The sequence below is a fragment of the Camelus dromedarius genome, chromosome 32 (assembly GCF_036321535.1).
Source record: "Camelus dromedarius isolate mCamDro1 chromosome 32, mCamDro1.pat, whole genome shotgun sequence".
Classification (NCBI taxonomy): domain Eukaryota; kingdom Metazoa; phylum Chordata; class Mammalia; order Artiodactyla; family Camelidae; genus Camelus; species Camelus dromedarius.
The window spans coordinates 6,391,321-6,414,736 of record NC_087467.1 but is presented as its reverse complement, the minus strand read 5'-3'; the positions used below and the strand labels follow the sequence as shown (position 1 = coordinate 6,414,736).

The 23,416-nt window shown below is 46.1% G+C and overlaps 1 protein-coding gene across 12 annotated transcripts in view; it reads left to right on the top strand.

Annotated features, from left to right (window-relative positions):
• FHOD3 (formin homology 2 domain containing 3) overlaps positions 1–23,416 on the top strand; it is a 411,734-nt gene that overhangs the window by 47,838 nt on the left and 340,480 nt on the right. For all 12 annotated transcript variants that reach the window (XM_064481498.1, XM_064481499.1, XM_064481497.1 and 9 more), the window contains exons 2-3: positions 9,340–9,446; positions 18,518–18,582. In XM_064481498.1, coding sequence (XP_064337568.1) covers positions 9,340–9,446; positions 18,518–18,582 — 172 coding nt within the window. The remainder of the gene's footprint in view (positions 1–9,339; positions 9,447–18,517; positions 18,583–23,416) is intronic.

The window sequence follows — 23,416 nt, the reverse complement described above, 5'->3', positions numbered from 1 at the left end:
TGCTCAAGCAAGAAACTCTGTGTTCAATCACCAAGTCATTCTGACTTCTCCTTCCTCCCTCCCCGCCTTTCCCTGTATCACCCCCCTCCCTTTTCTTCTCTCTGTTTCCACTGCTTCCACCATTGTCCAAGCCACCTTCAAAGCACCCCTAACCTCTGCAGTGGCCTCTTCATTTGTCTTCCCCCTTCTGTCCCCACACTGCAAAGCTAATCCCGCATGCATCTGTTTACAGCCAATTTCATAGCTTCTCGTTGCCTTAGAATCAAGTCTAAAATCTGCTGTGGTCAGGAAGCCTCCCCGTCCGGAGCCCTTGGCTGCCTTCTTTTAGTACCTTGACTACTCATACTCCTCCTATGTCGGGGCTTTTAAATCCATCCTACTTCAGCTCCCCATCCCTGCACTCCTCCCCCAATAGAAATAGGAACAGAAACAACAAGGTGACCAAATCCTTGTCCCCCTTATTTCCCTGTTTGGTGGCTGGTCCCATCCACAGCCTTGAGTGCTCCCTGGAACCTGGCCTGTCACGCTAGGACGTAGCACAGTGCCTGGCACTGAGAAGCAGCACAGGAGATGATTATTCATCTGAATGAGTAATAATGGGCCAGTAATAATCCTGACACTTGGTGCTTGATTGTTTTTCAACATGACTGAAGAGACACAGAAAACGGGAAAAGATACCTGTAAGCACAAGGAAATACAGCTCAGCCCTTTTAAGAGAGAAGTTTAATGCATTTTTGGTTTTTCAATTTAATGATAGAAAGGTCCTTTAAAATAACTCAAATATTTACTGGATTATCACACCCGCTCACTTTAAGCTCTTAATGGGAGAAACCTTGCCTTTGTCTCTTTCCTGTAGAATTTGGCAGAGGTCCTCGCCTTTGGTTGGTGAGCTGTGCAATTCTGTTGACTTAAATAGAAGTCTGGGGCTTGGTTTGGAAACTGCCTAAATCAATTTCAGGACGTTGCTTCTCTCGCTGAGGTTGCTGGCCATAAATAACATAACTTATTAAAGATTTCTGAGGAAGTCAAATCCAACCGCTTTCAAAGTAAATGTATTCATATTATTTCATAACCCACACATGCTGGATCCTCAACAATACACTGGTACTTCACCCTTAAACATTTATTAAATACCCATGATATACCTGTTGTTCTGAAGAGTCTAAAAGGGCCCCTGGAGATCTAGAAGTTTAAAGATGATTTATTAGGGCTCGCCAACAGGACCAGTTTCTTCTGATACCATGTAAATTCATTTCATTTGGTCTTTCTCTTCAGGAAACTGACCCAGTGTTGCTTTTATTTTTAAAATACATAAAATTACATCTTTATATGAAACTTCATTTTTCAAAAATTGAGGTATAGCTGATTTACAATGTTGTGTTAATGTCTGGTGTACAGCATAGTGATTCAGTCATACATACATATGTGTATATATATATTCCTTTTCATATTCTTTTTCATTATAGGCCATTAGAGGGTATTGAATATTGTTTCTTGTGCTATACAGTGGGACCTTGTTGTTTATCTGTTTTATATATAGTAGTTAATATCTGCAAATCCTGAACTCCCAATTTATCCCTCCCCACCTCCTCTCCCCTCTGGTAACCATAAGTTTGTTTTCTATGTCTATGAGTCTTTCTTTGTTTTGTAAATAAGTTCATTTATGTTCTTTTTCTTTCAATTCTACGTATAAGTTATATCATATGGTATTTATCTCTCTCTGACTTACTTCACATAGTATGATGATCTCCAGGCCCATCCATGTTGCTGCAAATAGCATTATTTTATTTTTTTATGGCCAAGTAGTATTCCACTGTATATATGTGTGTGTTTGTACATATATACACATACACACATATATATACATATACATATATACACACACATATATACATATACATACATACATATATATATGCACACACACACATCCCCCACAGCTTCTTTATCCATCATCTGTTGGTGGGTATTTAAGTTGCTTCCACATCTTGACTATTGTAAATAGTGCTGCTATGAACATTGGGGTGCATATATCTTTTCGAATTCGAGTTTCCCCAGGTATATGCCCAGGAGTGGGATTGCTGGATTGGAGGGTAACTCTATTTTCAGTTGTTTAAGGACTCTCCATACTGAAACTGTTCACTTTTTATTGTGAAATGCATTATCCATATGAAGGGAATGAACGTGGAAGGCATGTGTGGTTTGGAGGATAATGAAAACGCCCTGTCCTCACCACCCATCTTAGGAAATGACTGAGGGCAGCCACGGCATGGGCACCTCCACCCAGTTTCTCTGCAGTGGCCCATGTGGGGTGGGGGAACCATAGGCCACAGAAGCTTGAATGGCTGAGCCAGGGTTTTGTGAAGGTTTTATTAAGAATTGTGAAAGGCGTGTGTGGCCCTGCTGGTTGGAAAGCACTCTTTCCTGTCTTGTTTTGCTTGTCATCTAATCCCAGTTTCGAGTCACTGCTGCTTTAGAAGGAACCACAAAGCTGAGGGTGGCCATCCACTTTGACTGCCTGGTGGCAGGAGCACCATTTGAGGGGAAGCAGTGCAGCTCTCTCATAACTGACCATCTGATGCTCTGACTGCCTGTGGGCCGCTCTGAGAGCTGGGATGAGCCTGGAGTGGCGCTCTCAGGGCACCCACGGTGATCTGGGCCCCAGAACAAGAAGGGGCCCACAGCCGGGCTTCATTTCTGAGCCAGGAGCGGGGCTGGCTTCGTGGGTGTGTGACCAGTGCAGTCTGAAAGGCCCTGTGCTTGCAGCTGCTACTTTGAACAAGTCTTCATACTTTGGTACGATGGGACGATGGAACACGCTCGGGGACTTGGAGCCACAGCTCATGGGAGTTTCACCTCCTGCTGCCTCTCGCCTCCCTGGGAGCGGTTTGAGGGTGACCACTCCCCTCCTCCCTGGGGCTCCAGGCCTTTCCACCCAGCAAATGCTGCTGTCCTCTGTCCCTGGTGGGGGACTTGGGCTCCGGAAGGGGCAGGGCCAGGCATGCATGCTCTGTGGCCTCTGAGGGCTGGGCATGCGATGGCAGTCCTGCCTTGAGCCGGTCGTGTCATGGTGTGTTCAGCGAGCACCTTTTGGGGGTGAGCCCCTCACCTCCTACTCTTCCAGGCACTGAGCACTTGGGTGTGGAATTACAGTCCCGGGGGTGCTGCCTGTCTGCTGCGGGTCGAGGTGGCAGGCTTCTGGGAAGTGGAGATTGACTGAAAGCAACAACCATCAGATGTTGCTCACCAATCTATGGGTCTCCTGGGCAGTTCTGCTTTGGGCCAGTGTAATAACTGCTGGCTCTCTCCTGTGTCTGCCGTCTGCTGGTGGGTCATCTGGAAGCTTGGTGACCCAGACTGGCCTCACCCAGTGTGTGGCAGTGGGCGGGCTGTCGGCAGGGCCCTGCCCCTTCCGGAGCCCAAGACCTCCACCGGGGACAGAGGACAGCAGCAGGTACACCCAGGGATCCTGGAGGCCGGCTAACCCAGCTGTCTTCATGTGCTGGCAGAGTCCCAGGGGCAACAAGGGAGGCCAGCCTGAGTGAGCAAGGGTTTTTCAGGTCTCTATCAGGTCACATTTGCTACTGCATTGACCGAAGCAAGGCCAGCCCTGGTTCCGGGAGCAGAGAAGGAATCCACCTCTTGATGGAGGGAGCTGCACAAATTACACTGCAAGGGATGTGGGTGCAGGGACGAGAGGAACCGATGAAATGACATAAGCAAATGACATCTATTTTAGTTTTTTTCTTCCACAAAAAATCAGCATATATTTTCCCATTTCTGAACCCAAATTAGCTCAATGGACAGACCTCGGGTGTATTTATAGAACAGTTCCATGGAGATCTATTTCAGAGTTCCCCAGAACTTTATTGCCCAGACTAAGGATTACTTTAGACCTGCTGCCAAACCCAGATAATCATTAAGCCACCCCAGGAACATGCCACTTCACTGGATTAAGGAAAGAAAAGAATATATAAGTTGAGACATGACATCAGCCTTGTTTTAGATATTTTTCCTCCCCCAGGATGGTGTGTCTGCCGTTTCTTGAATGCACTGGCTTTGTGGGAACAGTCAGAAGAACCCCAGTGACCTTGGGCAAGCTGTCTGCAAGGAGTGGAGGGCTCTTTCCATGGCTCCAGAGATCCAGGGCCCATTTTAATGGTTGGTTTGGACCTGGAGGAGCAGCACCACATTCCAGCGTATTTGGAAGGGTCCCTCCAGTGGCTCTGTGACTGACCCCTCCTGAGCACCCTGTCCCCCACCAGGGTCCTGGCTACAGGTTTAAAGCCTGCAGCCTGGTCCTCCTGCCATGACTGTCACTGTCCCTAGCCTCCCCAAACTGCTGTCCTGTGGTCGCCCTGTAATGTTATCTTCCCGCAGGGCTCCTGGCTTTGTCCTGTGTCCTGAAGTGCCCGGCAGTGTCCTGGCCACCAAACCTGGAGCCAAGAAAGGAGCACAGGGGACATGCGGCCAGGGGATCAGGGCTGACATGAAGATTACCAGAGTCAGTAAATTCCAGGGCCCTTAAGTCATTTGGGAAGACATTTGACTTGAGAGGCCCAGGGAGGGGATCTGATTGCCTCTGTGTCCGCAGGAGCTGAGGTTCCCGTCAGGAGCTGGTCTGGCAGGCAGGTGTCTTTAGAATCCTCCACTCTGCAGGCAGGGGCTGGATAGTTCCATCTACCCCGTTGTAGTAACCAGACTAGGGTTAATCTCCACTCACTCACTGCCTGTTGGCGTTGCTGCATTATTTTGTAACTATTCCTTAGTTGTCCCTGACAAGATTGAAGGATGCATTTGGGGTACCTTTCAGTTTGTAAAAATGATGCCCAACCCCAGGGTATGGAGGGGATTTTACTGTTTCAGTGGGTCAGTCTAGCCGAGAAGTCTTGGATTTGTACCCGTTGGCTCATGTGATGGTTTAAATATTAATCGTGTGCATCTGGGGTGTGATGATGGCGGGGCTCGTGCTGTGGAATGGAGCAGGCAGGGTGTGTTGATTCATTTGACATCTTCACAGGCTGCCCACGTCCTTGGGGCCCACTAGTGCACATGTGCCCGGCTCGCCAAGAGGGGGCAGTGTCTGACCTTACCCCCTTCCTGTAGCCCTACTGGGAGGACCTCACACACACTTCTCGAGGGAATAAAAGGCGCAGAGTCATCGTTTCGGTTTTAGTTGAACGACTTGCCAGCACACATTGCCCAAATGTTAATTAGGGAGGCAGGGTCCTGACACCTGGCCATGGAAGTAATGGCAGCCTTCCTCCTGGCAGGGGCGGGGGCTGGGGCAGCTTTAGGGAAGATGCCTGGGTCTCCGAGGCCATGGCTTCTAATTATAGCAGAAGGAATATAACTGAGGATGAACGTCCACACATTTTGACGGCTGATTTGGATGGCTTGTTATTCTCTTCTTGTTCTGTTGGCAGGTCATGCTTACTTGACAAAAATGATCTTTGAGGAAAGGAAGTGTGTATGTGTTCCTTGGTGCCCAGCCCATGCCTGACATATAATTTTGTTAAAATCGCTATGGAAATGGCAGTAGTTAATGATGCCTTGAATGTGAGGAGAGGGATGATGAGAGCAGGCAGTCCTGCTCAGGTTTGGGACACTGTTGTCAGAAGCTGGGGAGATGGTGGGCTTCCTGTTGTGATCTGGGGCTGGCGGGAGCGCATGGAGACGGAAACTTGGTGCGGGGTGGGCATGTTGAGGCAAACCAGATACTCGCCCTGGTGGCTGGGAATAAAATCAGAAGGTATGGGGTGGAGATAATGTGGCAAATACCCATGGTTGCCTGTAAGGATGGGCTTACTGGTGGCCCCCAGGAATCCACCTCTGCCCCAAGTAAGGAGAGCATAGGGTGATGGGGGGGCAGTGAGGACCGAAAGCCCAGGACAGGGTCGCTCTGCTTTTCGTCCACTCCCTGCTCTTCTCCAATTAGGCGCCTCTAATTAATGATTTTCGAGGGCCAGGAGCAGTGTGTGCTGGACGCCTGGCGGCTCGAGAAGGCCAATCGATAAATCTCAGGAATATTGTGAACGAGGTGTTCAATGTAGTCATTATTAAAAATTAAATTATCCTGTATAAACGTGTAATGAATAAAAGTGATATTAGAACAAAGGTAAAAGTACTCGAAACAATATATGTATAAAACCGAATCATTTTGCTGTACACCTGAAACTAACAATGTTGTAAATCAACTATACTTCAGTTAAAAAAATACTCAAAACAGGTTGCTTCCTAACGGTTTTAGTACGTTTTACTTTTGCCTCTGCTTGGGAGGTCACTTCGGTCTCTTGAGTCTTGTCTGCCTCTGTGTTTTTTAGCTCCATGCTCAGTGACTTCACGTTGGTAGCTTGAAACCGGCCACAGTGGGAGTATGTGTACCACACACACGTGCACAAGCTGTCTCTCTCCACCCCGGAGCAGTGCTTCCTCTCTGACTGGGTTCTCTCTGTCTGGCCTGAGTGTGGACCACAGCCTCGGGTTACCTCGGACCTCCTGGAGAGGGAAGCAGAAACTCTCATCCAAAAGCTTCCTTCTCTGGGCTCCCACATTTGCAGGGGCGGAAGCAAACTAAATTGTTATGCTTTAAAGGGCTTTCATTATTCCTGTCTTCTAGTCTGTAGATTATATATGGGATTAAAAATAAGCAGAAAGATTAATAATATCAATGGAACAGACCAAGTAAGCTTTATTAGTTGAAAATGTCAGTGGGAGGTAAAAGCAAGAATGATCTGTAGTGATGTCAGCTCTATGCATGGTCCAGTGTACATGGTAACAGGTTCAGTTTCTAATGGAAGTTTCCAGTGAGGGATGATAAAGTCTGATTTCAGCCTACAGGAGACCCTTGGCCCAGGAGGATGCCTTTTGCAGGAAATCCCTCCTGTCTGCTGCTTTTGGGGAGCCAGTTCCCCTAGGTGTTCCCCCCAAACCCTGGGCGCACCTCTGGTACCACGGTACAGGGTGTTTGGCCTGTTTGGTTCCTGGTTTCACAGATCAGATAACCATCTGTAAAATGCCAGTCAAGAATGTCGACCCTGACCAGCACGCCTTTACTAGTTGGTTATTAGAGAAATAAAACAAGTGAATCAAATAGGATTAACCCCTTCAAATGATTTAACTAGGTATTTCTTACAAATAATAAAGAACAAATTCCTTTCATTCTGGTGAGGATAACCAGAAACACGGAACGGCGGGGTCTCTGCGAGAATTAGCCACTTGTTATCAATGCTGGTTCCAGACAAGCTGACAGAGTACGATTCTCTTGTTGAGGGTAATAAGCAAAGCTTTTCTATCAAAGGAGACTAATTCCTTGTTTGAAATCTCACTTACAGCGGGAGGATTATCCGGCATTTACCTAGATGTTTTAAAGTAGCCACGTATTTGCCTCCATTCTCTCCAACCTTCTGGTATTTTGGAATAAAAGCCTTAACTCACCAAGTGGATAAATAATAAAAGCCACACTTACAGCCTGAGAAATCAAGCATGAAGTTACTGATACGTTTGGATGAGCTCATAATGTTTATCTTTGGTAAAATTACTTTCCTGTATTTTTAAGTGTATTGATTATTCTAAATGTCATGTAGTGCTGGCTCATTGAAACAACCTCAGAACCTTAAGGACATACTCTGGCAGAGGCTCACGTCTTGTTCTTGTCATCGTCTGGGATGGGCCAGTGGAGGCTGGGCAGCAAAGTGCTCGCTTGCATGCAGTGATTCAGGAACCTGAGCTCCTCCTGTCCCGGGTCTGCTGGTTTCCAGGCTTTGGGATCCTCTCTGGCTCCTCTGCATCTGGCCACAGGCCTGAGAAGAAAGGTGGACAGTTGTGCGAGGGTGTGTGGCCAGGTCTGTCGGGAGCCTTCTTCCCTTTCACTGATATTCCAGCGGTCAGTACTCAGTTACACAGCAGTAGCCCAACTATAGGCCTGGGATGTGTGGTCTCTGTTCCCAGAGGGAAAGGGAATGGGGTTGGCAAACATGTGGCATTACCTTGACCACACCAGAACACTCAGATGACAGAAGCTGCATTTTGTAAACGTCTTTGATGGTCTCTGACCTTAGAAAGGATGCAGAGCGTTGTGATTGAGAATGTGACCTTGATTTACATGACCTGTATCCAGATTCCAGCTCCACCATTTACCAGCTGTGACATTGGGCAAGTACCTTAGTCTCTCTCTGTGCCTCAGTTTCCTCCTCTGTAAAAGGGGGCTAGCAACAGAAATGAATAGGGTTCATGTGAGAATCAAACGATGTAACATGGTTAGAATTATGAACGGAACATAATTAACATCATATAAGTATTTGTTAAGTAAATTTTCTAAAAATGAAATTAGTAACAAAGAGACCTAATGTCCTATTTGGTGTGTTGTAATTTGGATATGTTGCCATTCAGATGGAGAATGGTTTTTTTTTCAGTTCAATTATAAAAATATTTCATGAGCAAGAATTTTTAAAATTGAAGTATAGTTGATTTGCCATGTTGTGTTAGTTTCTGGTGTACAGCATAGTGATTCGGTTATACATGTGTATATATATATTCTTTTTCATTATAGTATATTACAAGTTATTGAATATAGTTCCCTGTGCTATACAGTAGGACCTGGTTGTTTATCTATTTTATATATAGTTGTTTGTACCTGCTAATCTTAAACTCCTGATTTATCCCTCCTCCCGCCCCTTCCCTTTTAGCAGTCATAAATTTGTTTTCTATGTCTGTGTAACATTGGGGTGCATGTATCTTTTCAAATTAGAATTTCCTCCAGATACATGCCCAGGAGTGGGGTTGCTGGATCATAGGATAACTCTATTTTTAGTTTTTTAAGGAACTTCCGTACTGTCCTCCATAGTGGCTGCACCAAATTACATCCCCACCAACGATGTAGGAGGGGCCCTTTTTATCGAGCAGCTATTAATTGCAATGTGCCAGGCAGGACCTGAATTAGTAGGCTTCTTACTGGGTCAAAGGAGACAGCATGTTTTCCCCACCAAATTTGTCTTTTGAACTCTTGGTCTCTGAATCCATGGACACATTGGCCTTGTGATCTTGGTTTCCACTCCCCAAATCCTTGGCTTCTCCTGGACGCCCCCGAGTGCAAAGTGGCATCAACCCCGCCCATGTCTTTTGGGCCCTGTCAATGCCATTTCCTCAGCAGGTGCCATTTCTGTCTATCAATTATGCAATTTGTGTCCAATCTATTTGTACTAACATGCTTCCTCTTCCAGTTCTGATCCAATTTTCGGAATAATGCTGCATTTTAAACAATGCATGAGGGCAACGTGAAGTGATCTCTCCGTGCAAATCCGGGAGCAGGCTGGGCCTAACGGGCTCTTTCTCTTGCAGCTGGACGACTGCACGCTGCAGCTCTCCCACAACGGCACCTACCTGGACTTGGAGGCCACGCTGGCCGAGCAGCGCGACGAGTTAGAAGGCTTCCAGGATGACGCTGGGTAAGAGCGGCTGTTGTCCCTGCCAGCCGGTCCTTCAGAGAAACAGGGCTGCACTGAGGCCTTAAAATCTTTTGAAGGAACCACCATAGCTTTGACCATCTTCACTCACAATCACACACAAAAAAAGGGGGCTGCAGGTGACTCACCAGCAGTAACTGCAAATGCTTTTGAATTTGAGCCACTCTTCTTGATGAGGCTACTTGGGGATAGGAAAATTTCCTGTATAGTTTAATTACACACATGGTGTTTACAGTCTAAGTTTTTAAAAAAATCAAATATGCTTAAATTAATATTAAGATTACTGTGGATTGACAACTGTTTTATACGTTGTTTTTAATGACAACTTCCTGGATGTTTAGTGTCTTTTGGGCAAATGCCCTTTTAGATCATCTTACACTATATCACAATCTTTTGAACTCATTACAGTAGAGAAAATAATTATTAATTATGTCAACTAACATCAAGTTATGTTTAGCCTACATCTAGAATTGTTTAATATTTCTGATTGCTGTGAGTCTGAATAAAGCAGTTCACACAAAAAAGTGAGAGATGTGCACAGAAAGTGAAACCACTGTGGAATACGCCCATACGGTCAGCCATTCTGATATTTATTAGATTATGTTTTTCAAGTGATAGTTTTATTCTTTTCCAGGTTTTTTTTTAACTGTTCATGTTGAGATGATTTTTTAACTTCCAGAAGGTTGAAAATAAAGCACTGATATTTCCCAAATACCCTTTACCCAGTTTCCCATAATGTTAACATATTACATAACCGTGGCAAATTTGTCCAAACCAAGAAATTAATATTTGTAAAGTATTATTATATGTTGATGAGATTATTGGAATGCCCTTTTGATGGGGCCCTTCCTCCCTTTCTATTCGTCATTCATCCAGAGCCAGGTTTATCTCTGGTTTCATCACCTTCCTATGGAGGAGCCTTCAGAGGCTTCCTGTGGCTTTCCTAATAACATCCAGCCATTTGGACCTGGTGTTCGGGGACCTACCCAAAAGTTGTTTTGAAGCTGCCTTGCCTGAGCTAAAAATAGGTTACAGTCAGATGAATATTATCTGAGAGTGCTGATTTTTCATGAATGGCTCAAAAAATGAGGAAAAATGGACAACTTCTTGGTGTGAGTGTCCCACCTGACACGAGTGTGTGTGATGACTTCTTGGGTTTCCCTGGCTTTAACGCCCATCACAAGTTATGGTCCTTCCCTCTTTAATTATCCCTTTTCTCTGCTGCCAGAATCTTGCTAGGTCAGAACTGGGCCTGGCTGAATATTCAGCCCAACATTTTCGATCCACGTTATAGGTACTTAGTGAGCCCTGCTGGCCAGGTAAATGGCAGGATCCCAGAATGGACTCCTGAGGGGCCTGATCTTGAGCGCCAGGACCAGGGTCCTTGGTAGGAACCAGTAAGGCTCCCTGAGGATGCCCTTCCTGTCTTCTGAGTGGGTCCAAGGGCCACACCAATAGCATGTGGGGAAGGACCCTGGAACCTGCCACAGGCTGGACACACGTAGGGGGGTTTCCTTATTAAGTCACATCAGACTCTCCTCATCATCATTTAAAAAAATTGACATTATTAGGCTGATAGATTTGGGGAAATCCCATTGCTGTAGTTTTTACCAAGTATTTGACAATGACATTCGTTTATTTCAGATGTCAGCATTCAGGCTGGGTGACACTCCAATGGGATGACTTCACGGCTCATTGATCAAACAGATACCAGGGGTGTTAAGCATAGATCATAGCCAATTTGTAAAACGTCTCTAGTGACATTGTGCTTGAGGACCGTGAGCTGTTTGATATTTTTTTCTTTCTTCTCAAAACTTGACTGATTTGGAGATGGCACCTTAGAAAAAAAAAAGTTACTATATTAGATCACAGTATTGAGTTAAGAGTAGGGAGGAAAGCAACATCCATGGAGCAGCTGCTGTCCCGGCCACCGTGTCATCTCAGGCACCTCATTCACAGCGTGTCTGTTTAATAGTTCATTCTCTTAGTCGTCACAAACGTGGGATTGCATATTATCGTCTCCATTTTGCATTGGAAACAACGGAGGGCCAGGGGTTAGGTTACATGTCCAGGGAGGCAGAGCCGGTAGATGGTGGAGCCAAGCTGGACCACAGATGTGACTGATTTCCAGGTCTGCACTCCTCTGCCACCCCAGGGGCTTCCGGGCAATGGCATTTCAGGTTCTCCTGAGGATGTCTGTTTGCACCCATGGTGACATGGTTGGTTCGTGCAAGGACGTCACCAGTTCCAGGCTCACACGCTGGCTCTAGTTGAAACAGCACCCACTGCAGGGTGACTCTCACCTGGCATGCTCTCCCTCCAGAACTCTAGTGGGTCTGAACCTGGTGGCCGAGGCAGGTGGACTGGGCTTGGCCCATTGGAGGAGGGGGAGGGATCTGTGAGCCTGGAGATGCGATACTAGTTGAGTAGAGGGGAACAGGAGGGAAAAAATGGACGTTAGGTGGGGAGTGTACAGCTGGTGGACCACTCCGCAGCAGGCTGTGGAGTTGGGGCAGTTTGGGGAGGGAGGGAAGAGGTTGACACATGTTCATCTGAGGTTGTGTTCAGCCAGGCTCAAGGTGTGAGGTGGCCAGGTGAGGAACACTGGCCTGGGACCCAGGGGAGAAACAGCAAGGACCAGGGAGACTGGGGGTGATCTCTTGGAGGAAAGAAGTTGAAAACCTAAAACTTCTCTAAAGAAATGAAGTCTATTAATAAAAAAAAAAAAGATGTGGTTAATTAGGCCACTTGGGGGACCATATGTTGATTACAAGATGCTCTTAGGAACCCGGCTTCTTTTCTTCTTCTACTCTGCCATCCTGAGGCTGTAGCTTTCATCTTTCATGCTTCATTGTAGTTACAATACGGCTGCTCTCCCTCCAGTGTCTTATCAGCGCAGGAGGTCATGTGCTCGGCAGGGTACAGCTTTCTCTGATGCAACCAAGAGATTCTAAATTATGGCAGTTTAGATATAAAGGTAAAAATTTCTTTCTTGTGTAAGAGTCCAAATGTAGGCCATCTTCCTTGGGACTGGTGGAGCAGCTATACCACCCTCAAAATGAAAATTCCATCTCTGTGTCCAGAGTGGTTGCTTTAGCTTTTACCTTCTCATCTGCATCCCAGCTGCCAGGAAGACGGAAGTGGACAGAGGGAGTGCGTGTCCATTCCTTGTGCACATGGCTTTCACTCACATACCATTGGCCAGAACTTAGGTCCATGATCCTACCATGGCAGTGGGCTTGTGTCCAGCTAACCCTCCACCTCTGTAGTCCCTGCCTTAGATGGGGACGATGAGGAGCAAACGTTGATGCCAGCTGGGTCTGTCCCTTTTAAAGGGTTTTTACAGACCCTGCACTGGCAACTTCCATCTACAGTTCACCGAAGAGAACTGTGACACACGGCCACTCTTGGTGGCCAGGGAGACTGGAGAATATAGTTTTTAGGTGGGTACATTGTCACCACAAGCAAAATCAGGTTCTTTTTATAAAACAAAAGAGGAAAATGGGTATTGGGTGGGTAACCTGCAGTGTCTGCCTCGGCCAGGAGAAAATTTCAAAGAAAGGGCAGTTAAGAAGACTGTGCTACAGAAAATTCGGGTTGTGAGAGGCCAAAGGCAAGGCCAAGGGAGTGGTACAGAGGAGCTTTGCGGTGTCCTGGGAAGAGAGGAAGCAGAGAGTAGTTTGAGGGGGGGATGCAGCTGGAGATGGGGCAGGGAGAGAAGGTGGGGCTGAGACAGCGGGGCAGTAGGACTGCACAGGAACTGGGAATTGTGGTTGAACAGAACCTTCTTTCCCATTAGGAGAGACCTGATGGGGAGAAGCTAAAACTATAAAACTCTTAGAAGAAAATAGGAGTAAAGCTTCGTTTCTTAGATCTGACACCAAAAGCATAATATTAGCCTGTGTCGGAGACAAGGAAGCTGAGGCTCATAGAAGCTAAGGAACTTGTCCAGGATCGCACAGCTGGCCTCGGAGTTTATGCTCCAGAACACATCTGGAGATGAGCGTAGTGGCTACTAGCTCCCTTAGCCTTTGAGCTTCTGAGCAAATCAATCTTCGCGAGTACCACCCTTTTACTAGCTGATGACTGATTCAGATCCTTCTTCAGCAGAGCGCTGGCTGGCACATTCCTGGGGCAGCTGCTGGCGGCCCCTAGTCTCTGCTCCTGCTGTATCATCAGACACGTGTTTTCTGCTCCTGACTGAAATGACAGCTGAGTCTGAATTCGAGTGGAGGAATATCTGGGGACATTGATTTCTGCTACTGATTGTGAGAAAAAGTCAAGCCTTTGGCTCCAAGCCACTCAATAAGATAATGCAAGTTACATTACATGTACATGTTACATGGTATTCTTATAGAAATATTTCCTTGAGAGATGGGGATATGGGTTTCTATGAGACTTATTTGGTTAAACCAGATCTTTTTCCCAAGGCCATAGACATTATGGTAGTTCTGAGAAATGGACGTTTTGGCCAGTTCCTTCAGCGCTAGTGCCATCACATCCCTGGCACGTGTGCCTTGGTAGGAGTCTCTTTGAACTGAGTGTACATTTTGGTGCCCTCACTGCTTGGGTAGCATCGGCCTAGGGGGTGGGCACCCCATTGCCTGAGGCCTGTGATGTTTCCCTGGCAGTGGCTGCACTGATAGGAATGGAATCTGAGTCTGCCTGGGGAGTTTTGGGTCAAACCAAACTGCCTTTGCCTCTGGGTCACCAGAGTCTAGTACTTGGTGCGTTCCCATTTCACTCCGCTGCAAACAGGCGGGTTTGGAAGGAGGGGCAGCTGTGACGCTGATCCAGCCTGCCGGTATCAGGGAGAGAAGGACCACTAACGTGCCTCGAGGGCACAGACATTGACAGCCTCTTACTGATTTTACTTTGGAAACACGGGAGCTCCCCTAAGGCAGACCCCAACTTGGTGTTAGAGTTCTCCAGAGAAATAGCTCCAGTAAGATACCTGTCTTGGTGTCCATCCATCTAGTCTAATCTAGCTTAATCTGTCCATTCCACCTGGTCTGCCCAGAGAGGGTTACTTCAGGTAATTAGCTCACGCCATTATGGGGCCTGGCAAACCTGAGATCTGTAGAATGGGCCAGCAGGCTGGAGATTCAGATGAGAATTGACGTTGCAGTCGTGAGTCCGAGATCTGCACGACAGCCTGGCAGGCAGGATTTCTGTGTTGCTGTCTCGAGGCTGACTGTCCCTTGGGCACCTAGTGTAGAGTCCAGCTCAGGGTAGACGCCAGTGGACACGTGTGGAATGAGAGCGTGCATGAGAACACCCATCTGGGAGGCAGCATTTGGGAGGCTCCGGGGTCAGGCTGCCCGGGTTGGGGCCGAGCTCCGTCACTTTCTATGTGACTTCAGCGATGTTGCATAACTCTTCTGGGCCTCAATCTCCTCACTTTAAAAACAGCAATAATGTTACCCACTTCATAGGAATTTTATGAAGACTGAATCGGTATAAAGTACTTAGAGCCTCATCTGGCACAAGATAAGAATTCTGTAAATGTTAACAGCGATTATGATTATTGTTTTCTGAACCCAAACTGACACAGTATCCCACTGGGGGCTGAGAAGAGTAGACCCGTGATTATTTAATTTTGCTCTGAAAGCTTTAGCCAGGAAACAGAAGACAGGCATATTTACTAGAAAAGTGAGGATAAAATGATTATTTTAAAATGGTTGATATGATTATTTCTGTAGAAGAAGCCAAAAGAATCAATCAGAAGATTTTTAGAATCAATATTAGCTGCAAGATGGCCATATATAAAGAGATGCATGACACTCAATCTTTCTCTAATGTGTCAGCATTAATCAATTAGAAAATATAGTAATGGAAGGAGGGAAGCTTTCTAATTTGGAGAGCCTCCTGATGTGCGTCCCCTGTACACTGATACTTGATACAGAGAAATAAAACATAGGCTTCTTGTAATTCTTCTTGAATTCTTAAGATAAACCGTATTTGGTCCTGTTTTATTATTTTCACAAATTGCATACTTTGGTTTGCCAACGTTTTCTTAGATCTTTGCATCTTAATTGTTCATGTGTCCTCTTTGTTAGATTTTAGTATTGAGGTTAAACCAGTTCCTTAAAAAACACCCAGGACACTTTTTTTTTTATCACTTTGTTTATTCTGATGATACACAGTAAACTTTCACAGGGACATACACATTTATATCAGTGTTCCATGTTATTTCCTTCTAAGGTATGTAACACATGATGGCATGCAGTAGAAAAAAGAAACATATATTTTGGTATATGCTATCTCAAGATCCCAGTACTGTTTTCAGTACTTACAATATAAATTTGAGCAAATTACTTCTTTTGACCCGTTTTTTCATTAATACCATAGGACTATTACTAAGACTATTACTATCGTTAATTTATTACTTTGTTACTATCTTTAAGGTAGTATTACATTAAATCATTATATTGATTTTTCTATTCTTTGCATAAATCACAATATTGGCAATGCTACAGAAACAGAAAATTCAGCCACAGAAAAATATCCTTTGCTCCGTGTATTTGCCCTCAGGATACTTTTTATCCTCAGTAAGTGCTGGAGAAGGTTCTAGAGTGAGGCACTTGTACAGCAAAAGGCAAGATGGTGTGAGTGATGGTGGAGACAGACACTCTGCTTTTAGCCCAGGTCTGTTTCCACCAGCCACATGACTTTATGCAGGTTACATCATTACTACAAGCTTTGCTTTCTTCATCTGCAAAATGGGCACAGCAGTGGTACTCACACCACAGGTGGGAGAAAGCGGGAGTCGGGTGGGAGAGGGAGGACAGCTTCTGTGGACCTGGCTGCACTCACCACCCCCTCGCCTCCACCTTGGTGGGCCCCCTCCTTTGCCAGGAGCTCCTGGAGCCTGGAGCCTCATCCCGTGTTAGGGGGCTTCCGCAGCCTTTGGCTCCCAGTTTCACTCAGGTTTCTTCCATCATCGGATTTTGCGTACAAGGGCAGGCAGGGAAGGAGGTGGAAATATTGAGGCAGAGGAATTAAAAGTGAAAAAGCTAATAAAAAGTAGACCTTTTTTGTTCTTGGAGCTCTTAAATTCCATTAGGGTTTAACTTAACCAGTCCGATAGCCTGGTTTCTCAATGCACAAGCAGAGAAAAGATGGCCCCTCCAGAGGGGTGGGGCTGCGTGGCTTCTCAGAGGATTGCCCTAGCTCTCATGCAGGTGTCTGAAACCCCACGTGACCACAGGACTGGAGAATTCTGTGGGAAAACTGAAGTACTTCCTCCAAATGCAACTTGGCAGTTGTTTGAAGATAAAGTGGGGGCTCTCAGTGGGCCCTTTCTGAACTTCTTCAGAACTTCAGGTATTCTGAAATATTTTCTGCTGCCATCCTGTGCTCCCCACCTCTGGGCATCTAGAGCATGCATTTTATCTGTTCATTTGCTATTTATTATTGACTCGTAACTGCTAGTAACAGGAGTTACAGAAAATCCTCCAGATTCAAGGGCTTTGGGTTTTGCTGGTTATAATAGTTCAGGTCTGGCCATCATCATCAGGGGTTCACTGGTTTCTGCCCCCAGCTCAGCCCCGGGCTCAGCTCTGGGTGAGTTGCACACCCGGTGGCGGCTGCCCCCATCCCCAGAACGCCTTTCCTGGCGGGTTCACACAAAAGGCTGCTCACTAACTCAGTTCCATGCACTGAATGGGAACTTTCTTCCTCATCTGATCACAAGAATTGAAGGAGTGTCAACACTGGAGCTGTCAAGAGAGAAGATGTATTGTGTGTGAGAAAGAAAGTTTTGAAGAAGACTGTTTACAGGAATCTCAAACTTGTCCTCTGGAGATGGGTCAAGTGTTCTGTATTTGTGTGAGCTCCAGACGAGTGTCTTGCACGTCGCAAAAGTGAAAAGGAGGGGCTCACGGGCGCTGGAAGGGGCTGTGACGGCAGATCCTCTCCCCACGAGGGGCTGCCGGGTTGCGGGCAACTGCGTGCCTTTGTAGCACTCTGCAAGTGGTTTTCCTTTCTCTTTTAAAATCACCCCAAAACCACTTTTGCAACCACGCTTTCCCTCTTATCTGGTCTCCAGAATAAAATGTAGAGTTGTCGCAGTAATATAATTCCTGTGACTTCATAGTCACGATACGGAGAGTCACGATACGGAGAGTTGTCGCAGTAATATAACTCCTGTGACTTCATAGTCACGATACTCGTGTCCCCGTCTCCTCCAGCACAACCGCAAAACCAGGGAGCAGGAGAGTGTAGGGAGACTCTTAGACGTGAAGCCCTGATGGGGAGAGGACTTCAGCCACTGAGAAACCTCACTGTCACCTGCTCCAGGGCTGATGAGCTGGCTCCCTTTAACCTTTGTCCATTGGTTCCCCCTTCCTCCAAACCTCAAAGCCTTTGTTACCCTCAAGTAGCCTGGACTCCTTTATCTTCCTCACCTGCTCTGGGCTTTGGTCCTTCCGTGCAAAAGCTGGCCGAGCCCTCGTGGGAGGAGAACTGGGGAGGGGCTGTCCTTTTTCCTTTCTCGTAAGAAAAGTGAAAAGGAAGCAAGAGTGAGACAGGGGTTGTGCCAGTTGACATTCCTGCTCTCTTTGGTGGTCTCTGGTCTTCCTGTAAGAGCAGAAGGGAAAAGCTGCAAGTCTTGAATTGATGGACTGCCCTACTGATTACCCCACTACGTGTGTCCTTCCCCTGTATCCAAAAACATGTGAAAAATAGCCATGGGAATGATCAGGCAGATCTGTGCTGTTACATGCCAGGGATTTCACTTCTCGGGCACAGATTTTAAAATTTTCCCAATACGGTCAGGCCCGAGTACGCACCACTCTGTGGAGCCCACTAGGTTTGGCAGTGAAATGTGTGTGCCAGTCCAAAGGGTCCAACTCTATTATTTCATTTTCCATAAGGCCCTGTGACGTCACGTTATTTCAGGGTAGGTTCCTGTTCTGTTTAGGTGCCTGCTTGTCTGGAGCCTCCCCCCGGGGGGGGGGGGTGTCAGAACCTTCAAGTTGATTGACAGCAGGCAGGCGCCCTCTTGCCCACTCCCCTGATGCCCTGAATGTTTTGTCTCCTGTCTCCGTTAGGCGCGGCAAGAAGCACAGCATCATCCTGAGGACGCAGCTGTCCGTGAGGGTCCACGCCTGCATCGGTGAGTGACATCTGCGGGGCGGGACGCTTGCCACCTGCCCTCAGCCGTTAAACACGTGATGAGAATGGCCTCTGATGGGAGTAAAATGTGGTGTTTGCTGTTAGGCTCCCCGCTTGGGTTAGCCCCGCACGGGTTGCTGGAGCGCTAGGCGGAGCAACGTCCGGCACTTGTTTCGGAAGCCCCGCTTCACTCTGACTTCCTTTGCTGTTTGGTCAGCGAGTAGAGCTGGAGGGAGACAGGTGGTCCATGAGGTTATTTTTTAGGCGATGCTCGGAGAGATGGGATTCTTCCTGGGGCTGTGACAGTGTGAACCTCCAGCCAGCTGAAGTGACCTTGGCGGGCCTCCTGGTGGCTCTCTGCGGCTCCTCGTGGGGAAGTGGGGTCTGAGGCTCCAGGCTGTGGTCTCAGGCAACTGAAAGGGAAATCTCGGGGCAGTGCTGGACGGGGCGCACGAGGATGAGAGCAGTGTGGTGTTGAGCAGATGTGTTTGTGGTGCTGACGACTTGCCTGTGGTCACACAGGAGCCCCTCTCAGCCTGTTCCTGCAGCCTTCGGGTTTCCTGGACCCACTGGTTTCCCCACCTGTGTGCACAGGTTGAATGGCAATGAAGGCGGTCATTTATGCTAAGTAGTTGGTCTCTGTTGAAGGTTTCCTCTTGCTATTGGGCCAGGTTGAGGCAAGTGTGTAGTATCATAAAAAAAGAAAGGAACTCAAAATCACCTTATGCATAGAAGTTTGCGATATCTGAGTCATTTTGCTTTTATTTAATACAGGCTGTGGTCTTTTTTTTTTAATGCTTTTATTTTAAACTTCTTTTTGTAACATTTAAAAATTTTTGAATATTTTATTTATTTATTATTGTATTATTTAATTATTTTGTTTTGGCAGTGGAGGCGGGGGAGAGGTAATTAGATTTATTTATTTTTAGAGGAGGTACTAGGGATAGAACCCAGGACTCATGCAAGCAAAGCATGCGCTCTGCCACTTAAGCTATACCCTGCCCCCCCCAGGCTGTGGTCTTAATTCAGGCCTCTGATCAGGAGAGCATCAGTCATCCTGCTGTGGCCCTGTCTACACCTGGGGCGTGGAATGCGCGAGTGGAGTGGAAGGAACCGTTTCTGGTCCCTCCTCCTTCCCCCAGTTTCCCTGTTGGAGACCCAGGGCTGGGGTGAGGGCGCAGCTGGACGTGCTGGGGAATCCATGTCGTTTTACCTCATTCTGGGTTAAGTCGTTGAGGCTGCAAGTGCCCTGAGTGATATCTTTTGTCTGACTCTGTGGTTGGCGAGTAATTGTGTAACCGACACACAAACCTGAGGGGCCAGAGCGTCCGGGGGTTGGGACGGTTCCTGATCTTGTTGGAAACAAGGCGAGATCTGTAGGACCTTCAGCCTTGACCGATTGCGTCTCTGTTGCCTGCAGCACTGAGTTACCTTCAGCTAGGCGTGGGCACTTGATTATATGTGATTAGTTGCTTTTTTATTACCTGCTTTATATTTTCCCAGTTATTTTATGTGCATAAGCCGTGTCTACCTGAAGAAAAGGCCTGTGACTTATGACTTTGGATAAACTCCCCTCCCACCCTCCTCGTGGCTCTAGAACAAATCCAGGCTATGGATTTGCCTGGATAAAGCATAAGGTGCTATGAATACCGTGGAAGTTAAGTATTGGTTGAAACGTAGCTGATAACCCATAGAGATTTGGAACATGAGTATGAATTGGTATTTCCCAGGAGCAGTAAGGCAGTGGAAAGCATATTTATACTAAAACAGGTTAGATCAAAAGCCTAATGAGCTAACTCTTTTTAAGAAAACTCACTCTTGAAGTCAGTCAGACAGACAAAGACAGATATCGTATGATATATCACTTATATGTGGAATCTAAAAAAAAGGTATAAATTCTATTTACAAATCAAAAACAGACTCGTGGATATAGAAAGCAAACTATGGTTACCAAAAGGTAAAGGGTGGGGAGGGATAAATCAGGGGTTGGGGATTAACAGACACACATTATTATGTATAAAATAGATGAGCAACAAAGACCTATTGTGTAGCACAGGGAATTCTATTCAATTTCTTGTAATAACATATAATGGAAAAGAATCTGAAAAGAAAAAATATATATGTATGTGTATGTATAACTGAATCACTTTGCTGTACACCTGAAACTAGGATTGTAAATCAACTGCACTGCAATAAAAATTTTTTAATAAAGGAGAAAAAAGAAAACTCACTCTTGCAGTAGACACTTAAAAGATTTCAAGTACAGGAGTTTTTCTAGCCGGCTTCCATGTTATTGACTCACTGCATTAACTGCTGTATCCTTCTACAGTCCCGTGTAGTACGTGTCAACACAAGTCTTGTCCCTGGGGCACCTGGGCACCAGCGGCTGGTACAGCCCACTCTCTCCCAGGACACCCATGTCTTCCTGCTCGAGGGGTGGAACTGGGTGCTGACAGGATCAGCGTGTTTGTTCTCAAACCTCCTTGAGCCACTTGCTACTGGAATTATGTAGTTTAATGAAATGGGACATCAGCATTTTATAAACTGATTAAATGCAAGTAGAAAAAGTCACTGCTGTGAGTATTTTGGAGAAGATTCAACACTGGTGACTACAAAAGCACGCCTGTCAATGTGAGTGGGTTGGGACAGCTATAAAAGGTGGGGGAATGTTGTAAAAATCCGGAGAGAGTCTAGTCTTCATACGTATCTTCAGTTCTTGCTCGACTTCAAAGAAACTGAGATTGGGAATTACGAGACTGCGTACTCCTAGACTGGGCGCCATTCACATAGGAAGGTCCGCGGGAGCTCCATCAGACCTCTGTCCAAAGAAGGGTCATGGCCCCCAGCGGTGTGAGGGTGCATCTCCTGTGCTGTACGCCTGGCCACCAGCTGTGTCTCAGCCCAGGAAACAGGACCATCAGTCACTATGGCTGCACGTTAAAGTCAAGTCTTAAGGTGTGTATGTATCATTTTTAAAGGATTTTCTGCTTTCATCAGTTTTCACCATCAGTTACCTCAGGCCCGAGTATGTCGGCTGAGAGGGTTTGACTGTGTGAATTAATGTCGGTACCCGAGAAGGCAAAGGTTTTCCTTTGTGTTAAAAAAAAAATCCTCTTTCTCCTTCCATTTCCTGTTATTGGCAAGATCTGGAATAGATTTATTATAATGGCACTAATATTATCCTTTGGTTTATATATGAAAGAGGAATGTATTCATCTTATGTGTGATGTACCCACCAGCCCCCATTGTGACGTGTTCTTTCTTCTTCCAAAGGGCAGTGTTAGATGGGATTTCTTTGGGATTTTAAAAAAAAACCAAAAAACCTGGAATCATCTTCTATTGAAATAACAAAGGAAAACATGACAAAGGGGAGAAAACCTATTTCTCATCAGTTGGTTGAGTCCTTATTTCTTTTCAAGATTATTTCCCCTCTTCACCATTTGAGAAATGGTTAAATTATTGTAGCCATTGGACAGTGGCTGCTGCCTTCTGCCGAAGACCATAGGCAAATCTCCCAAAGACCTTCCTCCCCACCGCACCACTGGACTGGAGGGATCCGGGATCCGCTCAGGCTCATGGGCTTCAAGTGCTGTCAAGTAAATTTCTCCAAAATACTGTTTTTTTCACCCTATGTTCTCTTTTCCTTCATTCCTGTTTTTATTAAGTATAGGAACGTTTAGAATCTAGGACTGCATGTTGATGAATTGGAGGTGACGTGCCTTTGGAATTCTCCAGTGTTAACTTTGGAACTCTGTACCCGTTGGGATGAGAGCAGATAGCAAACCTCACGAGCAACGAAGGCCGCGGGGCGCTGCTCCGACAGTCACAGCTAGGCGCCGAGACAGGTCTTTGCTGATCACGCAGCAGGAAGCTGGAGTGAGGTTTTGGTGGGGAGAGAGGCTCCCTGTACCTCTGAGCTCCTCTCCGCTGTAGTCCTTTGCACATTTTAAGTGTGCCCACTGATGTAACATAAGGTAGTAAACAGTGCGTGCCTTACCTTCTTAATCTAGTTTCAGTCACTCAAAAAAAAAAAAAATAAATAAAAAATAAAAAAGAAAGAAAGAAAAGAAAAAGCTATGATGGTCATACTGTGGGCATGAACTTACAGATATAAATTAAAAAAAAAAATCTATGACAGGCATGTGAAGTCCGCATTTCATGAAGTTAGCTAGAGAAAATAAATTTTTTGGTCCCGTCAAGTCATCCTATTGCCAGACACCAGAAGAATGTTCAGAGGGCCAACTGACTCTGGTGACTAAATCTCATTGTGAGGAGAAGAGGAGTGGGAGAATCGTGGGTAAGGAACGGAACTGAGAATTTAAAAAAAATAAGGTTTGATGTCTTTAGGGTCCTAAAGTTAATATCTGAGTGTTTTCTATCTGCTGACTTTGAAGGCAGTTTGTTTGGCTTAAAACCTCTGGCGCTTCGGTTTTCTGAAGCAGACCCTGTCTTTTCATCAAGAAAATAAACCCAGTTGATTGATTCCCTGGGACCCATAAGGCCGACACTTTCAAGTATCCAGCATTGAGTGAAATGAAAGGATAAAAAATTGGCTGATGATTCTAAAGTGTGATTTATACTTGTAGTCGGGAGGAACAACTTGGTGCAAAGAGTCTTTAAACCCTTCAGAGGCTTCCCTCAAACCTCTGTGAGGATGAGGTCTGCCCGTGAAGATAAGAGGTGAGCTCGGCAGAAGCTGGCAAGGAATCCGAAGTGATTAATCTCTCCAGATTAGTCTCATCGCTCATGAAAGATCAAATCACAGGGAGACAGACACTTTTAAAGGCAAGAAAACGACATAGGAAAAGGCCGCTTCATCCACTGATGCGGGAAAT